Below are 21,388 nucleotides of genomic sequence, written 5' to 3' on the forward strand. Positions count from 1 at the left end.
AAGGGAAGCAAAATTTGTCAGAATGTTTGCAATGTTTTCTTTTTGCATGCATTGTATTGTTTGAAGTTTCGGGAGGCATGTTGGGCAGCTCAGTAATGGAATTTTCATCACTCGACCACATGAAGGACACTTGCTGTCTAAAATGCAAGAATTCTTAATTCTTAAATTCATATATATTTCCAATTAAACCATGTTTTATTTCTGGGACATTTGTTTTAAAAAGACTAAACAGGGAGGCATTCCCTTTTTTTGGCCATCCTGCAACTACCCAAAAATTCTAGTGTATTCTAGATGTAGCTGTTTATATAAAAATAAGCTCATACACAGTCCTGAACACCCTCATGACCCCCCCCCCCCCCTTATAACAAAGTTATAAGCACCATAACTTTGTAATACAGACCTACTGTTTGGTTGATTAGATCCTATAAACCTGTGTTGTCGACGTTTTTGTGAACTGAACTGAAATATCAGTATTTGAATTCCTGCAGCTGATAAAATTTTAGGACATTCTGGGGGTTCAGATTTACAGTTCTCTACACTCTATACTGCTCTATTCACCTGTTGACTGTGATGTGTGGATTGTTGGGCCTACAAAACTGTGGCCCAGGAGCCAAAGACCCACTTAATCCATGGGACTGGAAACTGAATAGAAGTGACAGGCTAAGAATGTTGTTCATGTGGATGCTGTTCCACCTCCTTCTGTGTTCCCCGTAAGTCTGATTAGAACCTACAACTCCACAGACAGCACAAACCACACTTGGAACAGATCGGAAATAAAGACTTTCCTGAATAAAGCATGATGTTTTGAGGAGTTTTCTCTGTTGTCTTATTAGCAGGTCCATATCTCCCTCTAGAGGTCAAAACTCAGAACTACAGTACATGTACATTGGACAAATACCGCAGGATAAAATGTTAAACTTGGCGTGACAGATTTCTCGTGTTTCCTACAGCGGTGTCTAGCAAGCTAAACAAACCTAACATAAGAAGCAGGTAAACACTGTAGTCACAGTAGCTGCTCCACAAGAGGGATTTCAGTGAGCTGTTCTTAAACACTCTTTACTGGTTCATTCAGTCTGGAGCAAAATAAACCCAAACACTATATATAGTTAATAAGATATATAATATATTATTATATTATATTCTTAATTATATAGTTATTTACACATATATAGTTCATAAGGCCGAATGGAGGAAAAAAGGAGAGAGGAGGAGGAAAAGAATGGATGTGTAGATGGTGAGAACTAGATTTTATTACTATCTTTATCTTTCTGCTTTTAATTTTTTAACATGTTATTTCGGTGTAAAGCACTTTGAGCTACTGCCTGAATGAAAAGTGCTCTATGAACAAAGTTATTCATTTTAAATGTGTTAAAAGCCATTTATACAACATTTTACATCCTGTTCATGAATACATACAAGAGGTAAACATACAGTAACTTATTACAATGTCCAAAAGAGAAGAGGAGCCGGAGAGAAGTCAGAGCAAAAGTGAAAAGAGGAGAGAAAGAGATAAAAAGTACAGACTAGAGGAGGACAGAAAGGGTGTAAATGTTACTGTATAAGTGAATGAGTTATGAGAACACTTTTTAAATGAGACACACTTTTGTTCAGATACAGTGCTTTAAAATTACTTCCTCATCTAACATTCCTACTGGCTTTTAGGTTGATCTTCACATTGTGTCTTACATTCAGAAGGTCTAACACAATGAAATGCTTTGTTGAGCTGAAAGAGGTTTTGAGACAGAGGCTGGTGAAGGAAGAGGAGACGAGGGAGAAACAGAGAGTTCTGGAGGTGATGCTGGAGGAAGTCAAGGTGATGCTGAAGGAGCTCCAGAAGCAGAAAGAGGAGTACCAAACACTGCAGGATGAACTCAGAAAGGTTCAGGTAGAAAGACTGCAGATTGAGACAGAACAGAGAGATCAAGAGAGAGAAAGACAGACTGAGAGAGGAACAGGAGAGGATAGCAGCTCAGGAAAGAATTCTCCTCATAGAAGTCGTCAAGCAATGGAAAACAATTGCTTTACAAAAATATGACATCAGACATGACAGAGAGAGAAAAGAAATGGAGAGATGGAGAGAGATGGAGGAAAAGCTGCTGGAGGCTAAAAAGAATGAAGACTTCTTGAGAGAACGAGTGAAACTTGAAGAAGAGAAAAGGCAAGCCTTCATGGAGATTGAGCTGCAGAGACAGAGACATGAGAAGATGGTGGAGGAGGAGAGAAAGATGATGGAGAAAAAGACAAGAGTGATCACAAAGGAATGGAAGAACATTGGAATGGAGTTGAAGAACATTGAGACAGAAAAAGAGGCTCTTGAACGTACTGATGGAGACAGAGATGGAGGGAAGGACAATAGAGGAGAAAAAGAAAAGAAAGAAGAGACCAGAAACTGATGAACTGATGGCGATAGAGAACACGGTAGAAGAAAAAAAGAAGACAAAAAAGAGAGGAGGCGACAGAGAGCAGGAGGTGGAGAGAGAGAGGGAGGAAAGTGAAATGATGGAGACAGAGAACGAGAGAAAGAAAACTAAAGAAGGGGCTTTTGAAACATCTTTGGAAGAGCTGGATCTGACAAAAGATCAGGAAAAGACCAACACTGGCAGCTTTGGGGAAATCAGCTAATGGAGAGAAAACAAGAGAAGAAGAAAGAGAAACTAAAGGCTAAAACAGTGACATCTAGTGATCCTCCAGTGACATTTCCATACAGTGAGAAACTGAAGTCACAGATCAGACAGGACTCAGAAATTGAGCAGTGCACGACAGATGAAACGTCTGAGCAGAAGAGCCTGAAACAAACTGACATCGACCAAATGATGAAAAGGTTCCTGCTCCAAAGTTCATTTCCAAAACCAAAACATTGATTAAACAAGATTCTTATGAGGAATTTGATAGAGAACTTGAAGAGCTGCTGAAGATGAATTAGAGCTCACAGCCCCAAACCAACTGTTATGAACCCCAGAGGAGGAAATATGAGTGTTTGAAAAGTCAAAAGAAGAACAGCCAACAGCTCAAAACACACTAAACAATGAACACACACAGTTTTAAACAAAACCCGATGTAATTCAAAATAATTTCGTGGCACGTGGAGAACATAGTGCTTTGAGCAAATGCTCTTTTCTTGAACACAGCAGCCGGGGAGAACCACCACTCAGTGCTACTGAAACAGCCGAGAAGCAGGCAGGTCACATCTAACCATACAACTCTCCTTGATGGTAGACACACTGCATGACCATGCCTCCCCTGTTTCATGGCAGCACGAGGCCGCAGTGGGTCGCTACATTGTTATAGCCCCATAGCCTCCCCTTCAAGGTTAGCCATCCCATTGATCTCTCAGAGCTTGAGCCCACTCAGAGATACGCTGCACCCACACCGGTAAATGGACATGGCCCCACAGCCATGCGTAACCCAGTCCTCTCTCAGTGAGCTGCAGCAGAGAGACTGAGTGCTGCGTCCTTCTTCCCATGCATGATACTCCTTGAGACAGCTTGAAGACCAGCCTGTGCAGCAAGCTGCATGTGCTGTCTTAGCTAATCCACTGTAGCTCCTCCTCCTGCCTTCTCAAACACCGGATATACTGGCCAAACCATCACACTCAGCTCTGCCGCCAGCTCAGAGTGTCCCTGGAGTGCCGTGGCCAACACCGCCAGGCCACCATGCTGCGCTGTCATCCAAGCATCCTCGTGCCACCTGTGGGGTAAGACCCTTGTTACTATTATTTTACTAGTGGACCAGATCATGATCCAGTACAGACTGGAATATATTTAATAAGGTGTTTGACTGAGACTTGTCTTTTTTTAGGTTGATTCTCCACTTCTTACATGAGGAACCAAGACCATCCAAGTTCACAGAAGTTTGAAAGGTGTTCTGCTGTATGTCTTCAGATGATTCCACAACCCAATAAAAACGGACCTATACATTAAACAGGCTATAAGTTATGTTCATTTCAAATCAGAAAAAATCTAATTTGGTATTCTTAAAGTTTAATGTTGATCAGTATTGGGTTATACAATTATTATCGTCCTGCCGGGCTCTGCTTATGTTCCTCAACTTGCTGCTTTTTTTCCCACAGTCTTCAGAGGGCTCAGTGTTCTCCACGATTTATTTTGGTTAGGCTTACAGTTAGGGTTAGTGGGTTACTATCCCACTTCTGACGCCAGAGTGTCAGCAGAGAATAAAATGCAGAAAATATATTGCTTTAAGCAAATGCTTTTTATTGAGCACAGCAGGGGAGAACTGCCACTCAGCGCTACTAAAACGGCTAAGATAGCAGGCAGATTACTTCCAACCATTCAACTCTCCTTCATGTCAGGCAACAACACTGCACCAACTACCCGACAGAACAACACAAGCAACACATGTACACATCTTTAAGCCGGCAAAACAGCTTATTTGTTCGTTAAATTTTCTCCTGTCACAAACGTAGGTGGGAATCAGTATGACAGGATCACTGCAGTTGGAACAAAACCTTGTATCTCCAAAATATAATCAGACTTTTTGCAAGTCATTTTGTTCAGTTTTGTTTTTTGTTTTGTACTTCTGTTCCATTCATTTCACACAATGTAAAGGATATAAGGAGATGCTCAATTCATGTCAAAAAACTGAGGAGCGACAACAATGGAAATATACATACATCAAATGGCATACATTGATCAAATGGCATTTCCTATAAAAAAATACAATGAAATGTATCATTATGCAGGAAAAACGTTTGTCCTCGATGATCTCGACTACTTATATGACTTAAAAAACAGAATGAGGCATGTTCATCAGCTCTCAACAGGCTTTTCATTAGTCATATAGCTCAGCAGGTATGGCTGTAACACTAATTAAACCTACAGGTGCTCTAGTGCCCTTTCTCTAGTGCACTCTCTGCTCTGTGTTTCACCTTTTTCACTCTTTTTTGTGAGCGTATGTGTCCGTCTGTACATCTGCGCTCCTATTGGCTGTCGGTGTGACTCACTTTCACGTGTGTCCGTGGTGTGACGTCAGGCTGGGGTGGCTTCCGGGTGTTTTTATTTAGCTAGCAAGTGTTGTTGTCGGTTCAGAGTAAAACGGGGTCAAAATGAACCGCATTTTCGGCAGAGGCAAACCCAAAGGACCCCCTCCCAACCTTACGGACTGTATAGGAACGGTAAGAGGTTGTTTTTCAAACTTTTTCACAGCTGTCCAGGAAGACGAGCCGTAAAGTCTGACTTGTTAGCGCGGCTGGTCTGGTTCGCTCTCCCACACAATAGACTGGTGTTAACGCGTTTCCAGAGATAGCTACTGTAACATTGCCGTCGGCAGAAGTGAAAGTTGTCTGATGTGAGGTTATTGTTAGAGGTTCCTGCTGCTGATGGTCACTCTACATGTCTGTTAAAGTGATACTGTAGCTTGCTTAGCTAGTAAACAGACTGGCTTTGTTGTTTAGCCTATTAGCTTAACCCATATGACGTTACTGACTGGGCAGTATTTCAGCCTTTCTGCCTCATACTAACCAGGTTAACTAGATCATCTAGAAACGACGAATGTTTGCTGTGTCATGTGGTGTGGAAAAAGAAAATACAATTTCTCGTTCAGTGGAAATCAGAGATTTCAGAGAACAGAGAACAGAGATGTCAATCCGTATATACAGTGCACGCAGTACATTTAGGTGGCTTAAGGGTGGAACAGTGTGCATATTTTCAAGGTCGGTTCTGAAGCCAAGCTTTGATTCGATCTTCGATATTACACAGTACAAAATGTGTACTGACTCATAAAATTGTATATAGCATGTCTTCATTCTTCCACCCTCAGACATTATGCATTAAATCTAGCTGTAGCATCTTATTTAATTTTTTCCCATCAAAACTTGGAAATGAGAGACCCTCGGAAGAGACGGAGGGATGTATCAGCAATTCAGTTCGCTATATGGTTTGTCATGTGCTAAAGTACATTAACAAAAACAAAGTTGTGGGACAAGGACCCGCTGTGTCTTAACCACTGGTATGTTAAACAATGTGTTTCTTGCATGATGGTGGACTGTGTCATAGTGTCTCTTTAGGGAGAAAGGGCGTGTGACTAAACCGGTCACACACGTTCTCTGCATGATCTAATGAAACACAGTGACGTTTCATTGTTGTGTGTGGATCCTGTTTTCCTGTTTCACATGTAGTCTCTCATTCTACCTTTCTGTCTCCTCTGCCTTTTTTGAAATCTAGGTTGATTCACGAGCAGAGTCCATCGATAAGAAAATAGCCAGACTTGATGCTGAGCTGATGAAATACAAAGAGCAGATGAAAAAAATGAGAGATGGACCCTCGAAGGTAAAGCACAGGCAGAAAACATGTAGCATTATTGCCCCTGAGAGTCCACCTGAGACCCTTCTTCTCATCTCAGCCTGTTTACATGTTCAAACTATGATTAATCCTTGTGCACATGAAAGCATGATGTTTATGGCAACAGCCAGTTGTGTCATTCTTACTTTACATTACAGAAATAAGAAAAAGAAATCAGACCAGGTAAACAGAGATGGCAATGATCTGATAGCAGGCATCCTTATCGGACCAACATCAGCAGAACATGCAGGATTAGATATGGAAGGAAAAAATGAATGCAAACCTGTAATGTAACACATCTGTTCCAAAATAGCACAGATTCACACTGCATTATGTCATGTTGCTGGCTATGCAAATCATAGTCTTTTAGTGTGAGCAGTAAAGCCTACTTTTAGATTATCATCTTAGGTACATACAATTAACAATAACCTTTAAATCTTTGTAGGTTTTAAAGAAGAAATATTGGCTCAGTTTCAGCCTAAGCTCAAGATTTTATTATCAGTACTGGAAAGCAAAAAGTGGGATTGTGCCATATCTATATGTAAATATGTATAGCACTTATATTTTATTGTATTGCACTGCCTATTGTAGTTTACTTTATTGTTGAATGCACTGTGTATTGTAGTTTATTGTATTGTATTGTAGGGCACAGAGTTGTGTGTTCAACTCTGTACCTTTTTTTGGGGTATCTACAGTGACTTTTGTTTCTAGCAGTATCTGAGCTCAGGACTGTCTTTTTCCCTATCCTATTGGTAACTAGCAAAGATACTTTCTCTAGACAGACAAAGCACTTCTTGTAAGTCGCTCTGGATAAGAGCGTCTGCTAAATGCTGTAAATGTAAATGAAGAAAGTAAAGCATTTCTACGTATAAAAAAGCAGAGTTGTGACCACTGTCACCATGTTAGTGCTTATTGGACGTAAAATGGCTTTGTATTTTTTATATCTATGTAGTATGAATTGGTTTTCTGCAATGAGAAGCGATATTTTCACATGATTGATGCCTCAAATGTCTCAAAGAAGAAAAAGTGACTTGAAAAAGATTCGAAGGGTTCACCTCCACCAGAAAGCTGACCATGACTGGTCAAACGCTTGCCCTGATTGGTCCAAAATTATGATCTGAAATTCCAAACTTAACCTGCCTGGAGCAGGCTAGATGTAGCCCATTTTACAAGAAAAAAAGAAAGCCATGGTCATGAGACAGAAAATCAAGGGTTAGATCATTGAACTAAGCTTAAACTTAATTGGCCAGTCAAGAAGTTCTCCTTCGTGAGACAGACCCCAGGAGTGCTGGTAGTACTGACTGTTGTCTTGTCTTTTCTATGTATTCATCTTTTACAGAACATGGTGAAGCAAAAAGCCATGCGAGTTCTTAAACAAAAGAGAATGTGAGTACACTACACCAAAAACAAACATATAAACCGGTATGGCTGCAGTTAAATTGACCAATTTATTACTGGTTTTACAATTGTACTAAAATGTGTATATGTGTGTCTGCAGGTACGAAGGGCAGAGAGATCAGCTGATGCAACAGTCCTTTAACATGGAGCAGGCCAACTACACAATTCAGACCCTCAAAGACACTAAGACAACTGTAAGAACACATTTCCCTCACTAAAAGCAATTTATCAGTTTTGCAAACTAATGTGTCGAGTGTTTAGAAGAATGACAGGTTCGAATCTTCCCTTTTTGTTGCTGTTCCCTTTTTATTTTTCATCTAAGTAATTCAAACAATGTGCCAATAATCTAAATGATGGCCCTACTGTCAAGAGATTGTGAGGAAACATTTGCTTGCTTCCATCTTCTTAGCTTGGTAGCATCATGTAATAAGGAGAAACCTAACTAGCAGGTGGGAATTGGTCCCAAGCTAAATTATGAAGAAAGACAGGTTAAAAATACAACTACAAAAGGAAACCTGGATTTAGTATATGTTTAGAACCAGGTTACCCAAATATGAAAGTTTCACAATATGACCCGATACTAAATGTCTGCTTTCTGGAGTGTGAATTATTCTGTGATTTTGGAATTTAAAAAATTGGCACCACACATGAGAGTACACACAAAACAGTGCAGTTACATAAGTATTTATTTTGAAAGAAACAGGTAGTATGTCACTTGAGTTTTTTTAAAGTAATAGGCTCAACAACAGCTGCCAAATGCATTTACATCAGTTTACTGTGTTATGCCACATAAAAGGCTTTGTGTTTTTTTTTTTTGACAGGTGGATGCAATGAAAATTGGAGCCAAAGAAATGAAGAAGGCATACAAGAATGTGAAGATTGATCAGATTGAGGTAAATACTAAACCTCTGCCATACTAAATGGTAAAATTAGACTTTGATAATTCATATCTGATTTTTTCCCCTTTAGAATGTCTATGTGCCATTAATGACGTTTAGAATATAATTGTAAGCAGCGTGTGACCAAATGTATATTAGGAAAACATTTTAAAATAAAATTTGACCTAATATGTCTCTGCTGATAGAAATTTTGGCTAATAAAGAATGATTTGTTTGATGCTGTAGGATCTACAAGACCAATTGGAGGATATGATGGAGGATGCTAATGAGATACAGGAGGCTCTAAGCCGCAGCTACGGCACACCAGAAATTGACGAGGATGACCTGGAAGCAGGTCAGTAAATAAGGTGCAGAGTATTGTGTGTGTGTGTGTATGGGTGATTCCACAGATGTGGTGCCATGACCCACTGATATTATGTTTACAAATTTGTATGTAAACATTTATTACACGTTATGAAAGTGTACATTTTATTGTGTCCCACAACATTTACTCATGTTATCTGAACACACTCAACCCTATGAAATATCTGAAATATTCTACAAGGATTTGTCTTGTCCAGACTTCCAGAAGATTTGTATGTGGAAGTTTCTTTATTTTCAGTGATAGAGTGGCTGACCAGATCATTTAAAAGCTGAATTTCGTTACCCAAATTATAGACTGGAAGCAAAAAAAAAAAAAAAAATCATGCTATTAGCATGGATGCTACCTAACCCCATTTTGTAGTTGCTAATTCTATGCTAAAAAAAAAAAACAACCCTGTTGCTTTCATCTGTTACTTATTTAAACCACTGTCAACAAAGAAATATAAAGTGAGATTGTTCCTGAGATGGGATAGCACATTTCTTTATTGGTTAAATGTATGTTTTCTTTCTGTTTTGAAAATGATCTTAAAGTCTAAATTAAGAATTTTTATTGCACCTCAGTTATGGAACCAACCCAGAATACTTGTACATGGCTTACCATTAGCATTATTATTATTATTAGTAGCAGTTTCTCAGCTTCTGTATGCTTACCATTGTATCTATCCATGGGTTTATGACCTTGCGTTCCATAAGGCCAATGATGGATGTGATTAAGCATGACTGTGTGTCTATTAGAGCTGGATGCACTCGGCGATGAGCTCCTTATGGATGATGACACCTCTTACCTAGATGAGGCCTCCACAGCTCCATCTATTCCAGAAGGAATACCAGGAGAAAAAGGCACCAACCGGGTAAAGACAAACACCAAACTTCTAGTACTAACAATACAACATTATTGTCCTGAAATCTTTTTTGTAAAATTGTTTTCTTCTTTACCCAAGTCGGTTTCTGTTGTGACACTACAAAATGACTGTTTTACACTATTAAAGCACTGTAATTAACCAACTAATTAGTAGCATTTTATATATATTTTGTTTGTTTTTTCCCCCCTTGCACACAGGATGGCGTTTTGGTGGATGAATTTGGCCTTCCTCAGATTCCAGCTACATAAGAAGAGACAACTTTGGCATCACACACACATGTATCATAATATCTGCCATGCAACAGACTGGGACATTTGCATTTACCCTCGTACCTTATTATGAAACCGGCTCGCTTACCTTAAAAGCTCTGGGGTTGAGATAAATTATTTGTAAACACAGCCAGTTTCTTGGTCACAATCTCATCCCAGAGTGTTTCTTATTGCTCTAGAAGGAATGTATCTACTATAATCATCAGGATTCACTGTTGAACTCTCTAGGTCTGATTGTTCTGTTTAATTGTTGGCCAGGTCAACAGTTTCTTTATTTTGTTTTCTAAAGGATGTACTTGGCTGACTTTGTACCGCAACACTGTGTTGCCAACTACCAACAAATAAATTATTCTATATTTGACGATGTGTTTATAGGATTTAAATACTGAAAAATTTTAACTTTTGTATTGTAACTATTGTATTTCTTCATCATTATGGGGCATAATTTGCTACATGCTACATACGTAGCCCTTTAAAAACAAAACTGATAGAAGTCAAAATCAAAAGTCAAAAAGAAGGGTGGGTCTAATGTTACATTCAGCAAATAAATAGAAATTGTGCATTAAAATTTTCTAATAAAATGCCACATTTAACCTTGTTCCATGTAGAGGACGTTTATGTAATTTTACTTAGAAAACCAACAAAACAATTTGATTGGGGGAGTTTACCCTTTTGCATTTGACTGTGTTCTGAAATGTAAAATTACATTATTTAAATCAAGGTATTTAATCATCAAATTGTTGATTCAAATGGGACGAGGTTTGATGGTGCATTGCATGCTTTCATGAAGAACCATAATTGAAATTCAGTTGCTGTGAAGTCAGATTTATACCATTATTAGATGGCTAGAAAGTTGGTGAACTCTATCCATTACTTGAATAAATAAACTCTTCCATTATTTGGTTAGTGTACAAACAAAAAGTATGTTGAAGAATCATCGTCCTTTCCTTTATTATTAAATAATTTACAAAGATTTGCATCTGACAAAAAAAACACATTGGAGACTAAATAGCCAAGGCTTATTCATATAAACAACAGCAACACTAGAATGACACCAACATCATTATGTAACAATGTTCAAATCTGTGCTGTGATATGTTTATCTTCTGGATGTGTTTGACTAGGAGTGGATATTTAAGGCTGTTTTGTTGTCAGAAAGAGTCAATGGTCATGGTCTGCATGTGTTTGGTTTGAGAGAAAGATTAGAGTGGTATTAGCATGTCTCTTAGGTAAACACCGGTGATCACCAGCTGAGTCTATAGCTGTGAGGAAAAATCTTCTTGTGTAGGTACTCCACTGTCTCTGCCTTGCCCTTCAGCTTTTCAAACTCATAATAGGGAATCTAGAAAAAGGGGGAAAAACTGTTACCACAGATATGCAACAGCATTATATTAGTTATAATCATTAACCAAGTCCCAATTCTGTTACATCTCCATTCTAATCTGATTTTGATTCAGAGAACCCAAGAAAACAATGCGGAGGTATGTAACTTGGACAGAATGAAGCTTTAAAAAAGGAACCAACACAGTCTCATTAAAGCCTTCAAATAGCTTGTCAGAAAAAAAAATCCCAATTTATCAGAGTACAACTAATATTCTGTTAGTAGTTGTCCTTAGAATGTGCAGAATAAGAACAGACAAGCCAAATGAACTAGAGTGAAAGCGAAGAGACTATTCTACTATGGCACACTAACCAGTCATTTGTGTTTATCCATGTTTGTCCATTTGGTGTACTCTGACCTTAAGGGTGTGTTCTTGGCAGGTTTGGTTCATTTAAAACAAACCCTAGAGCAATTGTACTGTTAGTGTTCACACAAGTGAGAATGATGCCATTCAAACTCTGGTGCGCAACAAATAAGCTTCCAAATGAACTCTGGTGCGGTTTGTTTGAAGTAGGAGTGCAACATGGACCAAAGATGTGACTGAAGCACATTCAAAACCCAACAATTGTATTACTTTATATTAATGTGCAATGTTTTGGCTTTAAAAGAAGTAAGCCTATCAATGCTGCGTGTCGGTGGTTTTATTCTGCTCCACATCATGGGAAAGTGCTTCCTCTCATGACTTACTGCTTTACAGTACAATAAGACAAAGATAAAACATGACCTGTACAAAATCCAGCTGAGCTAGGCCAGAGTACAGCATTCTTTTGAAACACTGCAAAATTTACATTATAAAATGCCCAATCAGTTGTGGCTTTTTCCTCTTTAACTTTATTTGTTTAATTATCTTCTGTTTTGATGTCAAATATGTAAGTCTGAACTGTATAGATAAACACTCACCTGAACAACTTCATATCCCAGAATCTGTAGGTGTCGCTGCTTGATAGCTTCCTTGCCCAGAAGTTGTCTGGCATTAGCAGCAAAGCGTTTTGGCCCATCGATACACAGAGCAATCCTGAAAACATTTATACATAGAAATGTAGATACTGACCCAGTAAGCTTCAGCATATTCATGGAGACAAATGCTTTTAAAAGATATTACCTTTTGTATACTTCATCATGGCTTGCAGGTAAGACATAGCCTTCTTCATCTAGCTTTATCTCCACATCTAGGAGAGAAAAGTAAAGGTTAACAATGGCTTTACAGAGCAGTTTAGAATCCAGTAAGTTTTTTTTTATCTCTGTATTACAGCACACTGAGTTTAAATGAAATGGGCCTTTTTCATTTTTTTTAATTGCGCCTAGTTTATAGTTCATTTGCCAGCATTATTTAAATAATATTTACATCTACACTAGGAAACCATATAGGAATTACAGCCATTTGTTTACATACCCACCCAATATCAGGATACAAACAAGAATGATCCCAATTGTGTCAGGCAGCAAATCCATTGCAAACAATACTCATCTGAAGCCAGCAAACCTCAAGTCTGATTTATTATTTGTTTTGTCAGCCTCAAGATAACCTACTTTACTGCCACTTATTTGGTCCTGAGGTTGAAAAGCAACAATAAACATAAACTAATACATGTGCATAAACTAATTATGCAACACAAAGCTGACCAAGAAACAAATGAGTAGTCAATTTATTCTTTGCATATTAACAGTTGTGGTCCCCTAAAAGACTGTGTATAAAAAGGTTCACCCAATATAGATGTCAATAAACACAAATTAATGCCAACATTCTACAGTTGAACTTCATTACAATCATTACTTTATTTCAGATCCAGTGTTCTGGGGTTGCACCAGGTTTGCACTAAAGTTTGAGCATTAATTCTTTACAAAATCCTTAGATAACACCCCTTAGTATCAGACTATCCTTTCACCTATTTTGATTGCACCACAAAATCACAAGTCGTATCTTAACTACTAACAACTAACTAATGCATACGTCACTTTAACATGACAATAATAAGTTCAGAGGCAATTAATAAACCATACAAGCATCTTGCACAGACTTTTTCAATGGAAAATATGTGTGAGATGTAGACAAAAATAATGAGTACATATTAAACTGAACACTGTTTAAATTGTTTCGGCAGCTGCTGAGTTTCTCTGAACTGTGTGTGCCTCATGTGGTTCATCTTCTGAGTTCAAATGTAAAATGTTTTCTTTTTCATGTAATTCTGAAAATATATTTCTTATTACATTTTATTACCTATTTAACTTTTGAAATTCAATGTGTGGTCTTCTCTTTCAAGATCAGTCAATCACTCTCGTTTTAAAAGAACTGCACTGGCTACCTGTATCGTTCAGAATAGATTTTAAAGTTCTGCTGCTAGTTCTTAAGGCACTAAATGACCTTAAGGCACCTGCTTACATCACAGAGTGTCTATCTGCTTATCTTCTAGCACGTGAGATACTGACCTTCTGAAAAATACAGAAAACATGGAGAGGCCTCATTCAGTTATTATGCTTCTAACCTGTAGAACTTAATTCCACCTTTTATTAGACAGTCAAGCTCAGTGCTCACTTTTAATCTTGTATAACTTTTTTTTTAATTACCTGTCTGTAAAGCACTTTGAGCTGCCACCGACATGAAAAGTACTATATAGATAAAAAATTATTATTATATTTATCATTGTCTTTTCAGTTTTTGGAGTCTATTGAATCACAGAAACTATGAATAGATGTTTTTCACTTGTTTTTAAATTCTTCTATTTTCTATATCAAGTCATGCTTTGATAAATTACCCAACAGCTCTGTTCACCAAAAAAAGTCATGCTTTTGTCTTCTTTGTGCTATTTATGTGTTTCCCATTGGTTTCTCCTAAACTTGTCCCTGCTTACATGTTAAATCAAGCATATGCAAGTGTGTTTCAGGTGTTTTTGTGCATACGTGGATAAGTTACCAAGTGTGTAGCAGTATGGTGTAAGGACTCTGGAGGCAAAGTAAGATCGAGCCCCCAGTAGATCCACCAGGCCAGTCTTCACAGTGTTATACAGGTGAGGGTCCACAGGGGTCTCAAGGGAACGTCCTGGAAACAGGAACGACTTCACACGCAGCTTGGGTAAAAGCCGTGGACCCTGTAGTCACGCACATGTTTACACACATTAATATTAAACATTAAATTCACTGCATGACTGGACAGCTAAAATGAGCAAGAAGCTGTAATACACACATCATAGAATGGACACTCCAGCTTCACTGTCATGTAGAGCTGCGTCAGCTGGGCCAGCATGACACGATCCATTCCACTGCTCTCTTCTGAAGGAAAACAACAACGGGTACACATCTGCACAGATATAATACTAAGCTGTCTCAACTGGTCTTACTGCCCTCCCCTAGTGTTATTATTCTCATGATTAATTACATCACACTCCGTTTTCCTGAGCACATCACAGCTACTATCAGAATGCCTAGAACACTGATCAAATGCACACTTCATTAAAAAACTGAGAGTAAGACCAGCTGACCTTCGGCAGAATTATGACTAACACACCTCTCAGCCAATAACAATCAACTCTAAGCGTTCCCTCCTTTGCCAAGCAAAGAAAAAGCTTTGACAGAAGTCCTCAAAACAAGCCTGCTGTGAGAACGGCCATGGAAGTAAATTAGTCAGGATTTGAATAAGCTAAGAAACGGTAGAAAAGTGTTATTGAGTGTTACATGATACCCGACATACACATCTGGATGCTGCCGTTTTTGCTTTTTTCCTGAAGCTCAAAAAGTTTTGGATTAAACTTTGTGATAGACCAAACTCACAGCTCAGCGGGACTATTAGCAAGCAGACTTATGATGGCTTTAAAGTAAGTAAGCTAATGTTACCAAGGTTACTGTATTTCCTTAAAATCATTTTAATATGATGTCTAATGATAATGTTACAGAAAAAAAAATGTTAAGATCAGTTAGCTAACTAGTTAGCGTTTCTTAACTTGGCTTCATAAATCAGTCAAATTAAACAGGACTGTGCAGCACTTACATGTGGTGTAAAACAACACGTATAGAAATAAACAATGTATACCAAGGCTTTGCATTGTTTTATCAAAGTTTGCTGAAAGATAAACTTACTCTAATTAGTTCCAGCATCAGCTTTAGAATTACTCATCTGATAGGGCTTTGTCGCTGTAACCTCCATATTACTGGACATGAACCTTTGCCGCTTTAACTTTAAATGACTAAACAATTTCCCAGATTTCATTGTGTGCTTCTCAATTTTACTTGAATTTTTTGGTCTGTCTGTACAAGTGATACTGATGGAGCCTGAACTGAAAGTTTGACAGATGCAGCAAAAGTAACTAATGGGGGTGGGAATTTTTCAAACAGTAAAATGGAGAGAGTTAGCCATTTATACCATTATTAATAACTATAATTTTCATAATAATTATTTTTATACCAATTGTTTTATTCTCTATCCTGTTGTTATTATAATATATAGTATAGTATAATTATTGCAAGATTTTCTTCATCTGTGTTGGTTCCAAAATATTTAGCAAACCTCAAAACAACACTAAATATCACTTTGTTGTAGTATAATACCATTATATTACATTTCTGCCATATTGCTCACCTCACCTGCACTTACATATTTGATCTCTTACCCTGAAGTTGCTGTAGAAAGTACGGGCTGAAGACTTTGGAGACAAAGTTGAGCGGGTACCTCTGCAGCAGGGTGCAGGCATGCAGCAGCTCCAGCAAGGCTCTGGGTTGGAATTGTGAAAAGCGGGCACTCAGGACTGACTCCACTTTTCTGAAGAGTCGCCCTGCCTCCTGAGGTACGTATCCCACCACTCCGAGTGCTGCTATCTGCCGAGACACCTGCCCTGTGGCGTACTCATCTGCTCTGTACACAAAGCTTTCAGCAACTGCATCAAAAACGGGTGGTGAGAAAATACGCCTCCGCCCGAAATACTGCATCACCTTGGTTACAGTCTCCGGGTGAGTGGTAAAGGCAGTCTTTGGCACATGTCGTTCGAGCTCTTTGACGAGAAAATGATCACTGTGTCCATAGTGCATGAGTGCAGACAGCACCATGGCTAATTCCGCATCTGCAAAGTTCGGGACATGCCGTACGGCCTGTTTGCACAGTGCAATCACTAGTGGTAAAGCTTGCGCTTGACTCAATGTAACTAGTGCTCCGAATGTTTCACTGACCGTTAGGGGGTCCATTTTTGGCGCTAGGCTAAGTGCTCGGGCATTCATTTCGTTTAGCAAGTCCTGGTAGCGGCCTCCTTCAGCCAAACCGGAAGCTAGCATGCTATAGACAGCGGTCAGTTGACTTGTATCCCAGTGAGCTGGATCTTTATTCTGGAGTTGACTTATAGCCTGTGCTAGCATAGCGCAGTTCGGCCCTTCTAGCACAAAAAGTGCTCTTGCTAAGCTGCACAGCGCTCCAATGCTCAAGCACCCTCGGTCTAACCTCACCTGGCTCTCAGACACCAATCTGACCACTAGGTGACTCCATGGATCCAAGTAGAGACGGGTGCAACCTTGCAGAGCCTGTATCACTGCTTCGTCTTCCAGCTCAGCTGATTCCTTCTCCAGCCTTGAGCATAGTTCGCTCAAAGCCACATCAGATAGCAGTGTATCAGGATCCCGAAGTCCCCCGGTCCCGTTCTGCTCCAAATCAGCCAGCTGATGGAGAACAGAAGCAGCAGCAGCTCCCGAAAGATGTGGAGAAGAGCGTAAAAGGCGTAGAACCTGCCTAGACGAAGTGCAGGATGAGAGACGATCTTTAAAGACTCGATCCTCATCAGAGCTCAGTCGGTGCAGCAAAGACGTGGGACGTCCCGCCACAGAGGGGTCACGAGACAGACGGATGGAACCAGACACGAGAAAGAGAGGCTCCCGGCTTGTGATGCACAGCCATCTCCGTCCCAGTTCAGAGGGGGAACGGCCACGGAGGAGCTGATGGCAAACTGGGGAGGTCCAGATGGATGGAATACACACATGATGCTCCCCTGCATTCAAAATGGCTGGAGAGAAGAGAAAGGGTACTGCTACTTTCTTAAGCACATGCACCCTGTGCAGGACCGTCAGAGCCATGAAAAAGGCTAGACGCTACACCATCCTTCACCTGGCATCAAGGCAAAAAAAAAAACAAACAATGAATTAAATTGGAATTGCTCTGTTATAACCAAGCATTTCTTAATCTTCTGTTGCAGAGTACATGCCAGAACACAGAGCAAATGGCAATATCCTACATCTTACTTGTATTTCAGTTTTTCCCCACTTAGGTCCACCTGTATGATTTCAATTATCAGAAACTGTAGTAACTCATTTTTGCATGAACATTTCTCCTTTAATCCCTTTGAATTAAACAGGATGTTTTTGTTACTGTGCATTTATGACAGATATATGTAAACAACATTTGTCCTGATTAAATGAGGCCCAACACAGGACAGCCAACGATCAGTCCAGGGCCCGAATTCACAAAGCTTCTCAGAGCAGGAGTGCTGATCTAAGATCTGTTCTTGTCCTTACAGTTACAGTAAATAAGAGAGGAGTTAGAATCCTACTTCAATACTTCTACCCTAAGACACTTTGTAAATATGGGCCAATGCTGAAACACTCCTTACAACTTCACCATGAGTGGGTGGGGCTAAAACTGCTATAGGCTTAGGTGAATATACAGTACTGTGTAAAATGCACCTGAGAAAATTATATTTAAAAAGCTGTTTATCTGGACTGTAAGTGTTAATTCGCCCAGAAAGCCAATGATATATATATATATATATATATATATCATTGGCTATATATATATATATATATATATATATATATATATATATATATATATATATATATATATATATATATATATACACACACACACACACACACACACACACACACACACACACACACATACATACATACATACATACACACACACACACACTGCTCAAAAAAATAAAGGGAACACTTAAACACAATATAACTCCAAGTAAATCAAACTTCTGTGAAATCAAACTGTCCACTTAGGAAGCAACACTGATTGACAATCAATTTCACAGCTGTTGTGCACATGGAACAGACAACAGGTGGAAATTATTGGGAATTAGCAAGACACACTCAATAAAGGAGTGGTTCTGCAGGTGGGGACCACAGACCACTTCTCAGTACCTTTCTGCTTTTTGGCTGATGTTTTGGTCACATTTGAATGTTAGTGGTGTTTTCACACTCATGGTAGCATGAGACGGTCTCTACAACCCACACAAGTGGCTCAGGTAGTGCAGCTCATCCAGGATGGAACATCAATGCGAGCTGTGGCAAGAAGGTTTGCTGTGTCTGTCAGCGTAGTGTCCAGAGGCTGGAGGCGCTACCAGGAAACAGGCCATTACACCAGGAGACGTGGAGGAGGCCATAGGAGGGCAACAACCCAGCAGCAGGACTGCTACCTCCGCCTTTGTGCAAGGAGGAACAGGAGGAGCACTGCCAGAGCCCTGCAAAATGACCTCCAGCAGGCCACAAATGTGCATGTGTCTGCACAAACGGTTAGAAACCGACTCCATGAGGATGGTATGAGGGCCCGACGTCCACAGATGGGGTTGTGCTCACAGCCCAACACCATGCAGGATGCTTGGCATTTTCCAGAGAACACCAGGATTGGCAAATTCTCCACTGGCGCCCTGTGCTCTTCACAGATGAAAGCAGGTTCACACTGAGCACGTGTGACAGACGTGACAGAGTCTGGAGATGCCGTGGAGAGCGATCTGCTGCCTGCAACATCCTTCAGCATGACCGGTTTGGCAGTGGGTCAGTAATGGTGTGGGGTGGCATTTCTTTGGAGGGCCGCACAGCCGTCCATGTCCTCGCCAGAGGTAGCCTGACTGCCATTAGGTACCGAGATGAGATCCTCAGACCCCTTGTGAGACCATATGCTGGTGCGGTTGGCCCTGGGTTCCTCCTAATGCAGGACAATGCTAGTCCTCATGTGGCTGGAGTGTGTCAGCAGTTCTTGCAAGATGAAGGCATCGAAGCTATTGACTGGCCCGCCCGTTACCCAGACCTGAATCCGATTGAGCACATCTGGGATATCATGTCTCGCTCCATCCACCAACGCCATGTTGCACCACAGACTGTCCAGGAGTTGGCGGATGTTTTAGTCCAGGTCTGGGAGGAGATCCCTCAGGAGACCATCCGCCACCTCATCAGGAGCATGCCCAGGCATTGTAGGGAGGTCATACAGGCACGTGGAGGCCACACACAATACTGAGCCTCATTTTGACTTGTTTTAAGGACATCACAGCAAGGTTGGATCAGCCTGTAGTGTTTTTCCACTTCAATTTTGTGTGTGACTCCAAGTCCAGGCCTCCATTGGTTAATAAATTTGATTTCCATTGATTTTTGTATGATTTTGTTGTCAGCACATTCAACTTTGTACAGAACAAAGTGTTCAATGAGAATACTTAATTCATTCAGATCTAGGATGTGTTATTTGAGTGTTCCCTTTATTTTTTGAGCAGTGTGTATGTATATATGACATACTTCTTGAAAATAAGTAGAGTAGAGAATGTGTAACAGTGTATTCACATGTATAGTGTATTTTACTACACCAGCCCCTGTGCGTTTGATAACGCCACATACCACAACACCACTGGAAGCTGTGAAGGATCAACCATCCGGCCTGAAAGAAAATCTAGAGGAAACAAGTGCGTTCACTTAACCATTTCCAAACCCCACTATTTGTAGTTATTACCCAAGTCAGTTTGGCTACTTCATCAAGTTAACCATTTAAGGAACCAAAGTTCAAACTGGCTCACAAGATATCAGCTACTTTTTTGAATACAGGAACTTCTTGTTACTTCTTACAGTATGTATGTTTATTTGCATTTATACTAATTATACATGGTGTTTCAGACTGTTAGCACACTACTGTTGTGGTGACATAACACCGATTTCTCCTACATAGCCTACGGCAGTTTAGCCCGACCCATTCACAGGGAAGTTATGAGGAATGTTTCATCTTTCTGAATGAGGCACAATACAGGGCAGCCAATCAGAGCAGAGATCATTTACATATGCGTCTTAAAACGAAGTAACCAAAACAGCCTGTTGAATTCAAATGGATAAAGGGAGGCTGGAATATAGCTATGTGAAAACGAATAATGACTTTTTACTGTACACAAACCCACACATGTTTTAGAGGACCTCAGACGAAAAAAGAAATGGAGAATGTAGGAAACAGGTCCTTTAATGCTCAGCTGCTCACTGCTCCTTTAAAAATCAGGCCATTAGTGTGCGCTCAGTACAAGATGTTAAAAAGAACAGACACCAGGCCACCTGAACTCTGACTGCTGCAGTATGGAGAAAGCACAAACTGGCCTAACGCGAATGTAAACCCAAGACACACTGCCTCCTCTGTCCTTGCGCCTACATGCTACCCGCGCAGTAACGGCAAGTGATATAACCACAAAAACAACCAGGCGGGGCAGAAATGCTTCGACTCGCAGCTGCTTGAACTTAATGTTTTATGGACACATTATACCAAATGACAGGCAGCGGCTTACCTTCGGCTGTGTCGTAGTGACTCGGCGTGCTCCCTCGACATCTTGTGTGAGTACCGCGCATGTGCGCTGAGCTCTGAGCTCGGGTTGGTTCGGCTGCGCAGCGCTGGGTGGAGCGCGCACAGAGAACGCGCAGGGTGTCCATTGGCGTGTTCGCTTCCTGGAGCAGGTCAACTCTAGTAAGAGCACTGGGTCGTGAACAGCGACTCTCCGCCGATGTCGCCACTCGTTGTTTTCTGTCACTTGACTGCACTTTGCAGGCGGCTAGTAAGTCAGCATGTTGGCCCTCATAAATCACCATTATTCAGGAAACTTTAATGAATGCATTTTATCAGGCAACACACTCTCATGGACCTGCACCTCTAAACAAGGGTTTCCCCTTTATGGTCTCAGAAACAGTTACAGTATGG

At 40.2% G+C, this 21,388-nt stretch overlaps 2 protein-coding genes across 3 annotated transcripts; one reads left to right on the forward strand and one right to left on the reverse strand.

The window, feature by feature from the left end:
- Positions 1 to 4,974: 4,974 nt before the first annotated feature.
- chmp5b (charged multivesicular body protein 5b) lies at positions 4,975 to 10,449 on the forward strand. The gene is made up of 8 exons (XM_017712420.2): positions 4,975 to 5,131; positions 6,180 to 6,284; positions 7,636 to 7,682; positions 7,795 to 7,888; positions 8,516 to 8,587; positions 8,819 to 8,927; positions 9,692 to 9,807; positions 10,017 to 10,449. The coding sequence occupies exons 1-8, from the start codon at positions 5,063 to 5,065 to the stop codon at positions 10,065 to 10,067; spliced, it is 663 nt and encodes a 220-aa protein (XP_017567909.1). The 5' UTR covers positions 4,975 to 5,062; the 3' UTR covers positions 10,068 to 10,449.
- Positions 10,450 to 11,010: 561 nt separating this feature from the next.
- Positions 11,011 to 21,094, reverse strand: fastkd3 (FAST kinase domains 3). Of its 2 annotated transcripts, none has more exons than XM_017712419.2 (7): positions 20,982 to 21,094; positions 16,071 to 17,545; positions 14,651 to 14,733; positions 14,381 to 14,555; positions 12,572 to 12,638; positions 12,370 to 12,484; positions 11,011 to 11,430 (listed from the first exon to the last, which is right to left on the reverse strand). In XM_017712419.2, the coding sequence occupies exons 2-7, from the start codon at positions 17,512 to 17,514 to the stop codon at positions 11,332 to 11,334; spliced, it is 1,983 nt and encodes a 660-aa protein (XP_017567908.1). In that variant the 5' UTR covers positions 17,515 to 17,545; positions 20,982 to 21,094; the 3' UTR covers positions 11,011 to 11,331. The 2 variants fall into 2 exon arrangements, with proteins under 2 accessions (XP_017567908.1, XP_017567906.1); XM_017712417.2 differs by having other exon boundaries at positions 14,651 to 14,736.
- Positions 21,095 to 21,388: the final 294 nt, after the last annotated feature.

Source organism: Pygocentrus nattereri, chromosome 2 (assembly GCF_015220715.1).
Source record: "Pygocentrus nattereri isolate fPygNat1 chromosome 2, fPygNat1.pri, whole genome shotgun sequence".
NCBI lineage: Eukaryota > Metazoa > Chordata > Actinopteri > Characiformes > Serrasalmidae > Pygocentrus > Pygocentrus nattereri.

What these genes read in the sequence shown, in the direction of transcription:
- chmp5b (XM_017712420.2), top strand. Translation starts at nt 5,063, where the DNA reads ATGAACCGCATTTTCGGCAGAGGCAAACCCAAAGGACCCCCTCCCAAC. An exon ending in TCAAAGACACTAAGACAACT is followed by an intron (nt 7,889 to 8,515) that starts GTAAGAACACAT and finishes TTTTTTTGACAG; the next exon opens with GTGGATGCAATGAAAATTGG. An exon ending in CGAGGATGACCTGGAAGCAG is followed by an intron (nt 8,928 to 9,691) that starts GTCAGTAAATAA and finishes TGTGTCTATTAG; the next exon opens with AGCTGGATGCACTCGGCGAT.
- fastkd3 (XM_017712417.2), bottom strand. Translation starts at nt 17,514, where the DNA reads ATGGCTCTGACGGTCCTGCACAGGGTGCATGTGCTTAAGAAAGTAGCA. An exon ending in TGGAGTGTCCATTCTATGAT is followed by an intron (nt 14,556 to 14,650) that starts GTGTGTATTACA and finishes GCGTGACTACAG; the next exon opens with GGTCCACGGCTTTTACCCAA. An exon ending in CATGATGAAGTATACAAAAG is followed by an intron (nt 12,485 to 12,571) that starts GTAATATCTTTT and finishes AAATGTTTTCAG; the next exon opens with GATTGCTCTGTGTATCGATG.